The sequence below is a fragment of the Leptosomus discolor genome, chromosome 3 (assembly GCF_034619465.1).
Source record: "Leptosomus discolor isolate bLepDis1 chromosome 3, bLepDis1.hap2, whole genome shotgun sequence".
Classification (NCBI taxonomy): Eukaryota; Metazoa; Chordata; class Aves; order Leptosomiformes; family Leptosomidae; genus Leptosomus; species Leptosomus discolor.
The window spans coordinates 82,599,211-82,616,330 of NC_141393.1; the positions used below are offsets into that span (position 1 = coordinate 82,599,211).

Genomic DNA, 17,120 nt, shown 5'->3' on the forward strand with positions numbered 1-17,120 from the left:
AAAATACGATAAAACTAAACTCAAAGCAAGATTACAGAGCGATGGGAAAGGTTAGAGAAAAGGTCTCACTCTGCATTTTCATGATCACGGCGCTCTGACAGTATCCCTTGACATTTGCTCTTCGTTTGGCTGTGGAGTTGGTTTTGTGACAAATGGATTTATTCTTTTTTTTTGGTAAGAATGTCATCTTTTAGAAAACATTCTGCTCCAAGTATATTTTAATTAGTCTCATTGCCCTATTTTTGGAAATCCTTTATAGCCTATACTTATGGTTTATATTAGCATGTCTCAGAAATCACCTGTTTTAAAAACAAAGAGTTTAAAGCATTATAAGGCTGCTCGGATGTAAATAATGTGCATTTCTGTAGTTGAGGCAAAACCGCTCAATGAACTTGTGCAGCGGGACGCTGACAATGACCCACCGCATCACTTGGGCTGGAGGTTGCCAGAAACATTTGCCTGGAAGCGTCCTGTTGGACAGGGTACTTGTCTAGGGGGTAGTGTGCATTTTGGAAAGCCTCTTGTAGCCCAACATCTTTGCCGGAGGCTCCTGAAGGAGTTTGCAGGAGCTCTCGTGCAATTTTGTCCCACAATGTTATCAAGTACCTGTACTCTGCAAATAATTTTTTATGGTTTGTGAGGCGGTCGCCTGCTTTGTTACCCTTCATTTCAGAGCAAGCCCTGAGCTAGATTACAAGAGTCTTTCTCAGAACCCTTTTATCCCTTTTAGTGCTATTTTTCACGGTTAAAAGTGCATTAACAAGCACCTGGGCAGCGGGGCGTTGGAACAGCCAACAGCAGGGGGGATAAAGCCCCAAGGCTGCTCTCAGCGCCGTAGGGAGGGGGTTGGCTTCTGCTCGGAGCGGGACCCTCGGCGACGCCCGGCCCAGGCCGCCGCCACCCGCGGGCCGCCAGGCGGCGCCGCCGCCCAGGAAAGGCCGCGGCCGGGCCCGCCCCGACCAGGCCCCGTCGGGCACCGCGTGGGGAGGCGGCGCCGCGCAGCCATGGCGGAGCAGGGAGGCCCCGAGAGCCCTCAGCGGCCGGCGGGCGGGCGGAAGATGTCCCTGCAGAGGTAGGGGCGAGGGGCAGGGTGCGGGACCGCACTCGGGTAGCTCCCGGAGGCCTCCTGCAGAGGCCTGCGGCCGGCTGGGCTCCGGGAGGGCCTGTCCCGGGGGCTCCGCGGGGCCTGCTGCGGGCCGGGCCTGCCCACCCACCCACGCCAGCTACCCCGGGGAGCGCCGGGGTCCCGGGGAACGCAGGTGCCCCCAGCGCACGGCATCGCCGGCCTCTGCCCTGCAGCCCCCGCGCCTTCTCGTGTGTCGCCTTGTCTCTTTGGAGAGGAGCAGCCGCCTCTGCTGTGGACGTTACTGCTTCGGTGCCGGGCCGTTCCCTTTTACTATGAGCGAGTCTTTTACATTTCCCGGCCGTGGGGCGAGTTTTGTCCTCGGCTTCCGAGCGAGGGTTACGTGGGGGCTGCACGCAGGTGAGGCGTGGCAGTTTTCTCTCTGGCCTTGCAGCTGAAGGTGTATATCGGGCGCTGTGGAGATACTGGGGGGAAAAAAAAAAAAAAAAAGGAATCCTTGGTCAGAACAATTCCTGTTTTGCAGTGTGTGAAACACTGGTTTTCTGTTCTTCGTCCTTCGCCCTGGCGGTGTGCGGAGCCGCCGTCTCGTCGGGCGGTGGCACTGCCCAGCGTGGCCTTCACACCTCCGCCGTCAGCAGCGAGCGCCTTGGTGCGGCGAGGCGGGAAAATGTTTTGAGGCTTTTCCTCTGGTAGTTGGAAGCGGTGGGTTTGTGCCATTCTTGAAAACTTTACTGGTGTGGCAGGAGGGTTGTTTCCTTCCCCAGTTTGTTAGAATTTAATGAAAAGTGATGATTGCTTCAGTTAACGTGCCGAGAACTTTTTCCCAAGAACAGGAGAAACATCCACTGCAGTAGCCGTGTGAAAAAGCAGAAGAATGTATTTGTAGAGATTTTTTATTTTTTAATGAGATAATATTTGTTAGCTGTATTCATAAAGCTTACACACTGTGCTTGAGAGGTTCCCTGACCTTGGGGTTTTTGCTCCCAACAGCAGGAAGACATTTTGCTGATGATGCTGTCATGGCTTTTCTGTTTCGTTGAAAAAAATCGTTGCAGTGTTCAGGTTTTGGTGTGAATCCTCGACACTTATTTTCTGTCTGTCTAAAACTGGGAGCAGGGTACGATGCGCGCTACAGGTGATGTAAACGAAGAAAAGCCCGGATAGAACCAGGCTACAAAGCATAAACTGGTACAGCCTTGCTGTGCTCCCTACTCTGCGGTTAGCCTGGGGTGTTTGTTTCAAGCATTGGCACTGTGTTCTAACGTAGGTAAGAGCCGTGTCCGGAGATGTTCCCCATAGCTTACGTTATTTTATCTGGCAGCTTATTTAATCCAGGGTATTTATATTTTCTCTTTCTCCTTTCAAGAGTGGGATAACTTTTCCTGAAAAGGCTGATTGACGGTGTAGTGCCTGGTTGGTGAGCAGGCACCTTCCCAGGCCAGCCAGGCCCACAGGTGCCGCTTTATGAAGAGGTATTTTTTGCTTCTTTCAGATGCGAAACATGCAGCAAAGAGGAAGCCAAGTACAGATGTCCACGATGCATGAAATATTCCTGCAGGTACCTGTTGTCTGAATTAAACTGTTTTGGTGGATTTCCCCGCGCGGGTGCTGAACGTGGCACGTTAACGCTTTTCTGTTTGTCGTTTCAGTCTGTTGTGTGTGAAGAAGCACAAGCTTGCACTGAGCTGTAACGGAGTCAGGGATAAAACAGCGTTCGTTGCTGTAAATGAATTTACTGACTTGAACCTTTTGAGCGGTAAGACTATTCCTTGTGCTTTTCAAACTCCGTTGGTTTTACTGGGTTAGCACCACGTCTTCCCTTGTTCTTTTTTTTGCCTTCAGATTATCGGTTCCTGGAAGATGTAGGACGGACAGCTGATGCTGCTGCTCGACATGCTACTGTGCATAATGCAGCAACAAAAAAACTTGTAAGTTTTTTAAATTAGCAGCTTGGCCTGTTGGAGATAGGGTTGGCTACCTTTGAATTCCCACTGAGGCAGTTCCCATCCAGATTTTAGAGCTGATATCCCTCTTAGGAAAGCATGAATGACCGTGAATTTTAGAGCCAGAAATCAAAAGAAGTTCCTAGGTTTATGTAAAAGCAGAATTGATGGCTACATCCAGCTGCTTGGAAAAATACGTTGCTAACAGTGCACAGTCCTAAAACTGATGCCTGAGCACTCTTGCTGTTTGATGGCAGGTGTGTGTTAAGAAAGCCGGAATGTTTCCTTCCGACCCATCTTTTTTAAGTACAAAATTCCCAGGTAAACAATGGATTTATCGATGGCCTAAAAATTACTACGTGGTTCCCCATATACCAGATGAAGGCAATTAGAGTTCTGCTGCGAATAAATCTAAGCAACAATGAAGTAAAAGCCAGCCTTCTAAGGGTGAGAGGGGCTTTTTGTTGAAACTCCTCCAAGTCCAGTGAAGCAGTAATGAGATCACAGAAACGTATGGCATTCCCTGAAAGTCCTGTGACAATAAACTGCGAAGACCAAGATTGAGAAGGAAAAAGGAGAAGGAAAACAAAACCAGAAAACCAAAATCTGCTCCAAAATACTTTGACTTGGTGGTATGTCACAGAAAAACATCAGGGCCATGTGTTACACCCGCAGTGGCCGGCTGTGGCTTTCACAGTGTGTTAAAGAACTTTTACTATAAAGAAGTCACTGGCACGTTGGTTTTTAACTGTGGAAAAACTCCACCTGAAAATGTTTCAGGTATTAAAGGAGGCCTAGAAACTTTTTCATTCATGATGCACTTCATTAAATGCGGCCTTTTCTGCGATTTTCCCGTAATTCCTGTCAGAATTACTCTTTCATTGTTTAACTTTCAGGTTTTGAGTGTCTTATTCAGGATATTTTTTTAAAAATTGTTTTTATTTTTTTGCTAGTTATATTGCCTGAGAAACAAAGCTCGAAGGTGTAATATTGACCTGAGAACGCTGCCTGTCGGATTTACAAAAAGAAGAGAAAATTCAACCACCTTTAATTTCACGTGAGTCTTCAGTTTGGTTCCAGTCAGCGATATTTTGTTGTCACTGAATGCGTAATGATGCGAATCTGGATTCACACCAATATGCTGACTGGTAAAATCTGTTAGGTGCACGGCTTTTTTACAAAACCTTTCTAGATTTAATGTTTCGTGCTGCAGTTTTTCGGTTTTCTGGCTCTTTGGGCTCAGTTGAACAGCTTATGCAATTCATGCTTTATTTTGAAAAATGCCAACATCGAGTAACAGGAGGAAGAGTCAGTGCCGTTGTGTTTTTCCATCTTTTAGTTAACATTGAGTTTTGTCGCTGGAAAAAGAAAGCACCTCTTTAAAGGTTTACGATAGAGGATTGATGTAGAGTAATTGCAAAACTCCCTCTCTCTGCAAAGGCTGACTTTAGGTCTGAAGAGGCGCTTCTGATGCGGTTGTGGGTTGCCTGCCGCGGTGGGAAGTGCTGTGCTGGAGGATGTAGATGCTGGATATGGCACAGCTTAGAGAGGCAAGTGCAGACAGACAGATGAGAATTCAGGAAAGAGGCTAAGGCAACTTTAAGCGTTCTTTCTTTTATCCGCTCTGTGGGTTTTCCCTGACATCCAGAGTTTGTATTTTAAAGTATTTTCATGGTAAAAATAATATTAAAAAAAAAATCACAAAGTATTTTATTATGGGCAGGAAACAGCTCTGGAGTTCAGCTCGACGGTGTGCTGGGAGCCGGTATAAACGCCTTCTGAGCTGCTGGCGGCGCTTGGCTGTGCCAGCTGCCCCTGGCGGTTCCTCCGCTGCTTTTACTCGGGGTCTCCGTTTTGGTGGCCAGTTCTGCTCTCGGGAGGCGTTTTTCCCTCTGCCCTCTGAGATGTACAAGCCGGGTGTCTGGCAGGGTGAGAGGCCGGTGGCTGGGCACTGGCTGAGTAGCCACCAGGTGTCTCTCTCTGACAAAGTAATAACCGACCTGAAAAACTGCCCAGCGGACCTGCCTGTGTCATTTCTTCTGTTCTGGGGCAAAAGCTTTTTTTTTTTTTTTCCTTTTCGTTTTGCAGATATCTTAGTTTCCAGCAGAATATAAAGCATAAAACAGATGTGGAAGTGTAACCTCATAAAGTCACGTATTTTACCGGTTCTGCTAGAGAAAACCAGGGTGGACCAACGTAAAGAAGGGAAATCTGGGGCATTTTCTCCTCCCTCTACCCCAGATTTATACATCCCTGAGGCTCTCCCCTCAGAACAGAGCGAGTGGTAGCCCCAAGCCTCGTCATGTGGGCAGAGGCTGTCTGCCCCTGCACTGGCTTGCTTTCCCTTGGCCTCCTGCTCTACCCTTTGCGTACACCTTGTGCTAGTCTCACGCTGCTGAAGTACCTCGGGCTTAGAACTGAGTTTAACTTTTCCTGGGGGATTTCCTGAACGTTGTGGCTAAAACAACATAAAGACCCTTAAGGAGCACAGGGTAACGAGTAGTCTGTAAGAGCTGGAGGAGGCGCAGAAACTCTAGGGATGCTGCCATCCGTCGCTAAGGGAAGGACAGAAGAACAGAAAAAGCGTGGATATAGGGAGACGTGACTGTTGGGAAGATCCTGGGCATGGTACAATGCTGGGCTGGCAGAAATTTGCCTTCACATACCACGTTTTCCAGTTCTTTTTCTCTGGAAAGCCTTTTTGGGTGCATACAGGAGTATAGCTGGCATTGGGAACAGCTCAAGCTTTGAGCAGATTACGCTTTCAAGCGTATCGCGTGCTGTGTGTTGTTTAACAGAAGCAGATTTAAAAACTAAGAGGATGGGGCAAGGAAGGCGACTTACTGGCAAATAGGCATGGAAATATTTCACAGGCTGCCGGAGAGGATGCCTCTACTGGTTTTTGTCAGTCGTAAAGTCCTGGGGTATTTTGGTTGTTTTGGAATGCTAACCTTTCTGGGACTTTCACAGCCCTTTAGAAAGAACATGGTCACATTCTGTGGTATTAAAGAGGGTAGGAAGTAGCCCTGTCTTTCCTGTACATGCTGTCCAAGGGTATGCTCGGTGAGCCTACACAAAGGACGTGTTCCCTCTCTTTTGCTGCTGCTGTTGTTCACGCAGCAATGGGCTGTTTGAATTCAGTGACGCAGATTAAAAATTAACCTTTGGTTTTCATTTGTCTGGTTTTGTGTGTTTTGGGTGGTGGTTTTTTTTTTTGAATTGGCATGTCTTGCTTATTCTGCTTAAAGAATCAAACCTCAAGTTTGGTCAAACCAGCCGTTTAACACCTATCCCATGGGACTTCAGAACGCCCGTAACGTTTTGTTGAGTGTTACATTCAAATGGGGGAAAAGCTGTGCAAGTATTTGCATTATCTGAGCTGAACACCTGACAGTGGTGAGGGTCTGGTGTGTCTGCTCTTTTGTAGCTCTGAACTCCTCCTCATGCTGTTTGTCAGTTGAGATTTGTAGAGGGATTGCTCCAGAGGGTGCAGGTTGGAAGCTGCTCAGACACATGTGCGTGGAAGAGTGAGAACAGCCTTCTCTCTTTTCTCTTCACACTCTCCATGCGAGCCAAGCTGTTCGGCTGTACGACGCAGGAATGAGAGGCATCCAAAACTAGGAAGTACAAGATGTATTCTTGTGTCAGCCCCTGCCAGCTCTGGAGGACAGATCAGTGGTTGGTTGGATGTGTCAACCAGACTCCTCATTTCCCGGTTTTCATTAGTTCATTTGCTAAATTCGGTGTTGTGAAAGCTTACGTGCCAGTTCTGAGCAACACAGGGATTAGACTAACGTGTAATACTGAATGTCTGGATAATGGAGGGTCATTAGAAAGTGGAGTCTGAGTCCAGTTGGTGAACTCATGGGACAACTGAGTTAGAGATGGTTTAGGGCGCCTTATTCGCAAATTATTTTCAGTCTGCTGCTTCATCTGACCTTTCTTGCAGTGCTCTTAATTACCAGTAGAAAACTGGAAACTTCCACCTCTGGTACATGCTGCCGTAGCGTTGGAGACAAGGGAGCCTTTGGGAAAGGGGTGGAGAATGTGACCAGGTTGGGAGGAGGGCTGGGGCAGCAACTGGGGAGCTCCGGGCAGCGGGTCGAGCGGGAAGAGAGGAGGCAGCTTGCAGCTCCACGGCTCCTGGTCTCTGGCGGGAGGTGAGACGCTGAACTGGGGCAGTGCAGCTCCCGCAGCTCTGCAGTCTGTGCAGCCCTGCTCCCCCCCCTCCCTGCTGCTTGCACTGCGTCACGGGCACCTGCACCCAGCTTCTTCCCTGCTCCCATCTCTGCACCTCCCAGAGAAAACCCTTCTTACCTCTCCTCCCCACCGAGAGGAGCCAGAGGGCTGCGAGTCTCCTCCCTGGTGGAAGGCATGCCCGCAGCTTGGGAGCATCGGTCAGATGGTGTGTGGGGGAGAAGAAGGCGGCTTTTTCATTATCTCTTTCTGATTTAATTCTGAGAACAAAGGATAGCGTGGAGATTTGGGATTTGCATCAGTTAGGAGATCATTAGAGTAACAGAAGCTACTTTGAGGTACACCTGACAGCCCTACAATGTCAACTCTAATCCCTAGCTAGGTCGGGATGACTCAAATTAGTTGTTTGAAATGTTGCTGATCTTGAGAATTTACCAAAGAGTTAGTCTGAGCTGGATTTTGGGCTAATATTACACTGTTGGAGCTGTTAAACTTGAATTTAGTTGCTGCTTAGGACATAGTTTTTCTTGCTTTCTAGGACCTGCCACAGTAAGTTCCCGGGCAAAGGACTGCTACTGTGAAGTGATCGGAGAGCGGGGTGTTCATGCATTTCAGTCAATCAGTAGCTTTTCAGACCATCCCCACGTGAAGACCACACTGACAGAGTTCTAAACCTGAGAATTTTTTTTCTTTTTTTTTTTGAGCAACTGAAATAGTTCATTCTCATCGTGAATCTGATGGTAATTTGTGTATTTTCAGACGTTAAAGAGGACAGGAGTTTTATTCTTTAAAGGTTGTTACAGTTTGGCTTACTGGGCCTTGACAGTGGCCCTTTGATTTACAGAGGACTCAGTTCAAGCCTGGCACATTTTATTCTTCCAGCACATGGTTACTAACGTCTCCTGCTGTTAGCCCCTTGTTAGAAGCCCATACGTGTTACGAAGGAAGCACGCTTCACTTCCTTCATTGATTGTCTTGCTGTTTACTAGGAAACACACCAACTTCCAGTAGAAATATTTCAGTTTTACTGTTTATACACCAAATCCAGGAGTTAGCTTGATGAAGTTGGAAGAAATGGGAGACATCCTGTTGTGTGTGCTGTTGTTAGAAGCGCAACAAAGTCACTTTGGCACCAGGAACACAGAGTTGAGGAGGGGGTATGGTGAAATCATCACACATCTGCCTGGTCTCTTAATTTAAATGTATTTATTTTTTAATCCACAAGAGAATCTAGGCACATACTTGAGCTGTATCTTCATTGCTTAAGAAAGCTGAGAAAGGCGTTAACTGTCCAAAGGGGTAGGTACCAAATGCCCAGTTAAACTTTGGTGCATTAGGTGAGAGTACTGTGTATTGTCAAATTAAGGGATAACTGGTCCTTCATTAAACTTCTTTATGTCCTTTCATTTCTTTTATCAATTCAAAATAACATAGACAGGAAATACTACAGTGTTTGTGCTTGGATGTGAGATGTCCTGTATGCTATTTTTAGAACATTTTAAGAATATTCATTGCCAAATAGAAACAAAATCATCAGTGAATCGCTGTCTTTGACAGGCTGGCAGTGAAGTACTTCTGCAGAGCCAGAACTGCAGTTAGTATCAAGATGGGATGAATTTGGATTTTTTGATCAATACATATTTTATTTTACGTGTGTGTGTGTGTATATACACACAGACATATAAAGAGGTTTTATGTACATGAAACCTTCTGCAATCTAGGCAAAATTGACTGTTCAGAGGAAGCCTAGGTAAGAAAGTTAAGCTTTTTGAGATAGTTCATAAATGTTTTAAGAAATACGTGAACATTGGACACTTGTAAAAATGTGCCAAGGCACTCAACTGCTGTGTCCAAGTCCCAGAATCCTTCGTGGATCTGTCCTTTAATTCCCAGCAGTGGTACTGCCTACTCAGTACTTGGAGCATCTTCCTGGCTACTGCGTTAACTTGTAAAAGGTGGTGAGAATTTTTGCAGTTGTCCTCAGAGCTACGTGGAGGTAACAGCCACAGTATAATTGCATATACTGTAGCATCCGAAATAAAAATCTTTCGGTGGTTGCTGTGAAGAAATGAAAAATCAGATTCTTGTAGTTCTCTGAAAACATCCAGTGGATGACAGAAAATATCCAGTTGATGATAGAAAATATATTTTTGGAAGTTTTAGGAGAAATGAAAGGGAGATGGTTACTTTGCTTTGGAAGAACAGTAATTGCAAAACAGCCTGTGCAGTTCTGAACATCACTTGCCGCAGCTACGTCTCACGCAGGAGAAGAGGTGCTTGGCTCCTCTTTTTCCCTCTGATGAGTTTCCATGCTTCCGAAGTAGCCAGAATAGGCTGGGGAGCCAAGCCGTGCGGGGATGGGCTGTGATGCTGCTTTTACTGACATCAACGATGCGCTCGTGCCTCATCCCCATCTCTGCCGTTTGGTAGCTTTGCGGCAGTGCCTTGGCATTCCGGAAAACCGTGGAGTGGCTTTCCGTGGCAGCCGAGCGGGATGGAACGCTTCATGAGCCGTTACTCAACTGCAGATGATTTAATGAAGCATTTTCATTTAGAAAAGGAACGTAGTCCGTGTCAGTTGTATTTGAAGGAAATACTACCCCCGTGAGCCCTAGTGGAAAATGAAGTCAGTGAGATCTGGAGCCAGGGTATCGTTTTGATCAGAACTTGTTGTGAAGCAGCTTTGATGGTATCTACGGTTGACATCAGTTTCCCTAACTGGACAGAGATCAGTGATGGGGAGGGATGCTTCGCTTTAATGACAGGCAGCCAGCAGGTTCTTTTCCAAGGCTTCGTTGTACAGCGAAGAGTATGAGGCTGTTCCAGTTCTGAGCTGCTTTTTCCCTTGCCTCCTTCTGCCCTGTTCTTAATCTACATTACCTCTTTCTCCTTGCCATTTACTTTCAGGCAAGATTACTTTGAAGAGAGATGAAGTCATTAACTTCGGTTTCGGTATTGGCGTGCTGAAAAAAAAAAAGAAATCGACGTTTCTGTTTTTCCAAAGTGTGACTTTTTGACAAGGAGTGATCTTTTTCACTTCAGTGTGCAGAATCCCTGATTCCTAGCTCTTTCTGTGCGCTGTTCCGTAAACTGGATTGTGCCTGGAAGGGGGAGGGAGGGTGAAAGTCTGACAGGAACCCTCTTCAGCTGATTTTACAGCCGCAGCGATGAGCTGAGTCTGCCTCGGTGAGCCCCCAGGGATCTGGTCTCGCATGTGAAATCAGGATGTGCAGTGTGACGGCCGTTCCTGCGGTTCAGGCGCCTGCGGGGGGGGACAGCCCTCTGGGCCACGTTCGTGGTTTTGGGAGCTGGGTCACGGTTTGTCCGTTTCCGCTTGGGAGAGGAAGAGCTGCGGTGCTCCCGTTGCTTTGGCTGGCTCGAAGGTTCGACGGAAAGAAAGTCCATGTCACAATAAGGGTTGGTCACAGAGTAGATAAACATGGCCTGTTTGAAAGAATGGTGGAGGATGGCGAGTTAGATGAAAAAAAATGCTAGAAAGCCTCATTTTAGTTAATAACGTATAACAAAACCCTCATCTGAAGAGTCCTTGTAAGTATTTTAGCAAATGTGCCCGTCATGAGTGTTCCCTGCAGCTAATGGTGGTGACCCTATTTCCATGGCTAAAGGTGACCAACTTTTACTACAGTCTCCTTGGGGAAAGTGCTTTGGATTAATACCGTGCCGTGATAAATGCCAGGTACGAAGGCGCGTCTGAGCTCGGAATCACGAGACTGTCGATCGCGAGTCAGTTGAACTGGTTCCATAACCCCCCTGGTTTGCTCTGGCGTTGGTGCTTCCTTCAGCCGTCGAGATGAAGAATTGCAAAACCTTGTTTCACTCAACTTGCAAAAAAAAAAAAAATTCCAAAATTCCTCTCACTGATTTGGAGTTGTTGCGAAATTTTTCTCAGTTTGGTAGTTTAAGATAGTATCGTACCAAGTTGCAGAATAGCATAAAATTCATGAGGCCAGATGCTTTGGCAGCTTCTGGTTATATATACTATGTAATCAATAATGTTTTCTGTGTTACCCTCCAGCTCTGGTCATACAACCTTCTTACCTCTCTCAGACCTGATGCTTCACCCTCCTTCTCGGCTTTAGCGGACATGAGCAGCTGGAGGGGAAGAACCACAGGGCGTGCTGCACAGCTCTGCGGAGTCGCACGTTGCTTTGGGGACCTTGGCCTTCATTAGTTCCTTTTACTTTAATTATTAGCTTCTTGGAGCTAGGGTTCTTGCTTGCTCTTTTTTTGGTAAACACTAACATTTCTGATTTTACTTACACTCCAGGAGGTCTAGTTCAGCTGTAAAGCTCAGCTTTCTCCTAGGAATAACTAGGTATGGGAATGATTAATTATTTGGTAAGAGCACTTTTTATGAAGTGCTTGTATTTAAAAATTGGTATCGTAGTTAACTGAACTTAGCAGCCAAGTTTACTGTTTTGCTACTGGATGCACGTACGCTTTGCAGCCGGCTAGAACCTGCAGGGTAATGTTTCATCTGCCTGATGAACGAATTAAACAGCATGTTGGAACAGCACTGTGTTTACTTCTAATTGTAGTACCAGAATCTTTGCATAACTGATGGTGATTATCCTGGATATAATGATTCATAGGTCTTAAGGAGTGTTTAAAAAAAAAAAAAAAACAAAAAAACCAAAAACAAACCCCACCAAGTGGGGCAGGGTAGCTTCAGCGTTCCTATGCTTGACGTGGTTGTCTGGCCTCTGGTCTAAATGGTGGTAGTTCCCTTCTTCCTCTCCCAAATCTTTGCTGTTTGTCATGAGTATACAGTTCTGAACCAGAGCGAAGGGCCACCCACATGCCTTTAGACAGGTACCTGGAAAGGGAAGATGGGTCTTAAAACTGATAAACTGGAGGAAGGACCATGACAGCAGTGTTGGTCTCTACCAAACGCTTCCTGATCTTTCTATAAAACAGTTATCCCTTCTAGCTTCTGTTATCCACGTTATGCCAAAATGCAGCTTCCCTCCCTGCCTGTGACACGTTTTCTGCTGAGGCCGTGAGTGCTGTGAAAAGTCGAGTCCCCTGCTTCGTGTGGGACCTGGCCTCAGCTGGGACCTCTGGCTGGGGCCGGCACACAGGTTTGGCAATGTGTCCTGGGTGACAGGCCGAAAAGCAGTTTCCTTTTCTGAAATTCAGGGGCAGCTGTACGTATGGAAAGTCAGCTGGAAGATCCTCCTTTTCGACCTGTGAAATGCCGTCGATCAGTTAATTGGGGATACCTTAACTTGTATGTGTAAGGAACGGATTTTCATCCCATGAGGACTTGAAATTCAGCAGGATCTGGGAGCGTTGCATCTTCGAAAGTGCATCTCTGCATGCCCCTTTTACTCTTGGAAAATGCCATTCAAAGTCTTGACTGTGTATTTTCTTCTGCACCCGTGCCGTAGGCTACCGAGCTTTATCAAAAAAAGCCAAGCAGTAGTTACCAGCTGACATTAAGAATATGCATTTCTTTTTCTTTTCAGGGAGAAGAAGTTCTACTGGCATTTGAAGCTCGTATTTCCTCACTCTCATGCTGAATACACTTTAAAAGGGTACAGAGCTTGAAAAACAGATTTTTGTAAAGTTACTTATAAATTAGTCTGCTGAAGTGCACAATAATTTGATCCGTTCTTATCTGTTTCTATTATACAAGGTAAACTCGAATATTACTTTCAGTCTTAATTAAAAGGACATTTAAATCGGAAAAAAAATACTTAAAGTAGCCTAGTCCCTTCCTACTAGGGCTGCTAGCAGGCTTTTCAGGCTGGGCAAAATGTTGGATTGCTCGTCCTTTCTTCTGCATTAAGCACAGCAGCTTGTGTATTCGTGATGGTGGTGTCCCGTACGCGTAACCCGCCGTGTTCTCACGGAGCAGAGATGTGCTCAGCAAGGTTTGCCATCCCTCCCCGCCTGCTCGCTGGAGCTGACGAAACGGCCGCCTTGTTGGCTTTGTAGGAAAGCCCACCAGCGCGTTTTGCAAAGGCCAAAAAATAAGCTTTTGTTGACAACTCGTCCTCCTTTTTTTTTTTTTCCTAGCCTGACGGAGGATGGGAGGTATGCCCTTGCCTGCTTCCAGGGCTGTAGGAACAGCATGTTTCTGCTGCAGGGTTAGAAACTAGAGATACGCATCTGTTTACTCCCTGCACATGCCAGCGGAGTCCCAGTGCTGAAATGGAGATAAAGCTGTCAATTATGTGAGCTGTATGGATACCCAGTTGTGATCCTCCCGTGAGCTGCTCAGTTGTGCCACGGTAGCGTGCAAATACGGGTCTTCCTCCAGGTGACTCAGACAACAGATTTTTTTTTGTGTACGTGATGAACCACGTCTTAACCTATTTGATTTTTATCTTTGGTGAAAGGGTGCCTGACGACAAAACTCTCGCTGACATCCTTAAGCCATACATTGATCCGGTGGAGTCAGATCCTGTAGTTTGTCAAAGGTGCGTATCGAAGAACTGCTCTGCCCCGTTCATGTAATGTGCTGATAAAAGAAGGGAAGAGCTCTGAATAAATGGCTTAAACTGGCTGCACTTTCAGCCAGCAGAGCTGAGCTCCCGGTCAGCAGTACGTCTTTTCGTTCCTCTGATGAAAACCATCCTACCGCTCACCAACCGGCTAACCCTGGAGAATAGCCACCAAATTTGAACCAGGAAAAGATGAAGAAATTGGCTCGTGGCATGAAGATCAAATAAAGCAACTGTAATTCTAAAAAATGTAACCATAATTAACCTCAGTGGGGGGGTGACAATGAACCTTTTCTTTAGAGTAATTAGAAAAACATACTAGTAATTATAGCCCTCATTTATAGGAAATACTTGACTATGTGGCAAATTATTGTCTTTATGAATAAATACATACTTCTGGCAGTTGGCACGCAAAAGATAGCCATCTCTCGCGGACAACAGAAAGAAATGTCGTTGTACATCATTGTTTCTTCATCTCTTGCATATTCTTCTTTTTTTTTTCAGATTAAAAATCTATACAGCGTCTCCTCAGTCGGATGTCCAAATTTTAATGAAAATTGAAAACAGGAGACGAAACTCTATCAGGTAAGGTGGTTCTTCAGTTGGTGTGGTTATTAATTAAAAATAGCAAAAAGAAAGAACAAGTTTCTTAGTCTTTAATGTTACGAATGGAGATTACATAATCTCGTGGATTGAACTTCAGTGAGTATTTACCAGCCATCTTAAAAATGATTCGGCAAAAATGCTATTTCTTTGTCTTTTAATATCTCAGCACTGAAATTTTCCGTGCAGTTACTGAGTGGTAAATTCAGGTGACTGGTACTTGGGCGACTGAAGAAGCCAGGGCGCTTACAGCGGCGTTGGTGAATTCCTGAGTGTGCCTGTACCTGAGCTCCTTCAGCAGCAGTCCCTGCAAGCGTAACGGCGTCTACCGCAAAGATCAGTGGTAAAATGCTGAATTGCTGTGTTGACGCGCCGAAATGGAGACGCCCGTTCCCCTCTGCAAGTTCCTCTGTGGATGTGTTAACCTCCCCAAGGGAGCTGAAGTAATAGTTGACGAGAGCCGTCTTTTTAAATCACTGCAGCAAAAATTACGTGCTTAGCAGCAGCCAGTCACGGCATTTGAAATGACACATTTTTCCTAAAGCTGCTAAACCACCACTCTTCATGTTACCGTGTTCTGAGCGTGGGCTTTTGAGTCTCCAGAATTCAGGCTTGTGCAGAATTGTTTTCTTTGTTTCCAGGACAGACAATAATCTTGAACTTCAAAATTAAACCTTAAAGAAATCATTTCTGTTGGTATAAATACTGTTTTGAACGCTTCGCCCTGGTGTCGTTGTTACTGAAAGGGACACGCATCAGCTCCATGTCATGGCTTATTGTGGTTGACCAGTGATTCCTAGTTAGGGTTCTTAAAGTACATTCTTTTCTTCAAATGTAACAAATTTAAATAATATGCTTCCCTAAAGCACAGTATATTATTTCTAAGGGCGGAAAAAAAGGTATATTGGAAGAATTTTAGTTGTAACTGAGCTTCCTGTTTGCGCTGTATTTTTTCCCAGTGCTAGTCAAAAAATTTATAATATACTTCAAAATTCAAGACCAAACTCTTCCTGATTTTTTTTTTCTTTTTTTTTCCTCTTTGCAATCATTATTTGAAATATGGTTGTAACATTTGCCGTCAGAGTTGTCAGCTGGAAAGCTTTTGGTTTGAAGTGAAATGGAAGATTACAGAGCCGTGGTTCGTACGTGCAGGGAGAAGACCCAAAAGGCCAAAGCTCAGTTAAGAGTTGAAACTGGCCAGTGTTGTTTCAGATAACCAGAAGGGCTTTTTTAAGTCTACTAATAGCAAGAGGAGGTCTACAGAAAATATTGGGCCCATACTTGTTGAGGTTGGTCATCTGAGTAACAGAGATGAAGACGAAGCAGAGGCCTTCAGTGTGATTTTTGCCTCAGTCTTTAAGGGATAGACCTTGGGCTGCCCGGTCCCATGAGTGGAAGGACCACAAGTGTGGGAACACGGTGACTTTCCATCTGGGGACACTGAAATTGTGAAGGACCAGCTCCATCAGCGGAACGTTCACAAGTCCGTGGGGCCTGACAGGATTCATCCCAGAGTGCTGCAGGAGCTGGCAGGAGTTGTGGCAGGAACCCTCTCGATCATCTGCCGTTTAGAGCTCAGCTCCAGGACATGGGATCACAATTTCCCTTTTTTTTTTTTTTTTTTTTTTTTAAGTATTTCCAGCAGATTCTTCTGCTCATCTGTTAATAGTGGTGTTTAGGAAAGGTTCCCAGAGCACAACCAACCTCTGTCCCCATCTCGGGTAACTCAAGTCAGCGCAGCAAAAACCGAAAATGCATTCGGCATGTTGCTGCTCTGCATCTTCTCGCAGCACGTGATAGGAAAGGCAGTCAGTGTTCAGTGATCTTCAATCGTCATTTGTGGGTTTAAAATAATTTATACAAAGGTGGGGCTTTCCCTGGTATTTTAGTGCTTGGTTTTTCACCTTTCCCTCTATAGAAAAGGAGGGAAAAGTGCTTTAGTAATAGCAGGTAAAGCTCAACTTTTAATCTTTTGAAGTAGGATGTTGTGTAGAAAGATTGGGAAGGAAACCAATTTGGTATCAAAGTGGCCTATCTCTTGTGCTCATCAGTTTCTTTTGTTACTTAACCATTTTCTTCTGCTGAAATCTGTATAATAGCTCACAGATTTGTTGAGAATTCTTTTTCGTTAAGGATATTGAAGTTAATTTAATTTAACTTAAGTTTGAGCCTCATCTGGATTGCCAGAATCAGCTATGTTGGTTGATATCCAAGACACAGTAATTGGTATTTATCCCACTTAGTGAATGTAAAGGTTTAAAGTTTAAAAAGAACTGTAGAAAGCTAAAATTAGAAAAGTGTTTTGATCTGAGAAACGCAATTCCTCGTTGGAAATGACGTGAATCTCTTCGTATAAGTTGGTGGAGCGGGCCCAGCTGTGGCCGTTCAGGCAGAGCAGGGAAGCAGCGTATTGAAAGAAAATTCCTCTTCTGAAAGGCAAGAACAAAGTTTGTTTTGAAGTGATGGGACTGCTCTGTCAGCAGAAAAGCTTCTTCTGTCGACCTAAGCTGTGTGGGTGCCAGCAGGCGCGCTCGGCGCGGTTACGCCAGCACCGCCGTGACCGAGCCTCGACGAGGATGCTTCGGTTTTTACTGCAGCTGCATTACAGTCGAGTAAGGGAGAAGTCATTTTCATTTCTTCTCCTTTTGGCTCCCCAGTGAAATGAATTTGAGATTTATGGCTCTCATGCTATAAATCAATACCTGGAGTTGCAGTGGAAGCACTTGCCGTTGAAACGGGACCGGCTGGCCGCTCAGCGTGGAGCAAAAACCGAGCACAGACAGAGCTCTCTCGCGTCCCTCTACCCCCGTTTCTTTAACAGTG

At 45.7% G+C, this 17,120-nt stretch overlaps 1 protein-coding gene across 1 annotated transcript in view; it reads left to right on the plus strand.

Moving 5' to 3' along the window:
- The first annotated feature begins 1,004 nt into the window (after positions 1 to 1,004).
- Positions 1,005 to 17,120, plus strand: part of ZNHIT6 (zinc finger HIT-type containing 6) — a 32,616-nt gene continuing 16,500 nt past the window's right edge. The window contains exons 1-8 of the mRNA XM_086463127.1: positions 1,005 to 1,072; positions 2,577 to 2,642; positions 2,734 to 2,840; positions 2,927 to 3,012; positions 3,981 to 4,084; positions 12,714 to 12,782; positions 13,590 to 13,670; positions 14,199 to 14,279. Of these exons, the coding sequence (XP_086319253.1) occupies positions 1,005 to 1,072; positions 2,577 to 2,642; positions 2,734 to 2,840; positions 2,927 to 3,012; positions 3,981 to 4,084; positions 12,714 to 12,782; positions 13,590 to 13,670; positions 14,199 to 14,279 (662 nt within the window). The remainder of the gene's footprint in view (positions 1,073 to 2,576; positions 2,643 to 2,733; positions 2,841 to 2,926; positions 3,013 to 3,980; positions 4,085 to 12,713; positions 12,783 to 13,589; positions 13,671 to 14,198; positions 14,280 to 17,120) is intronic.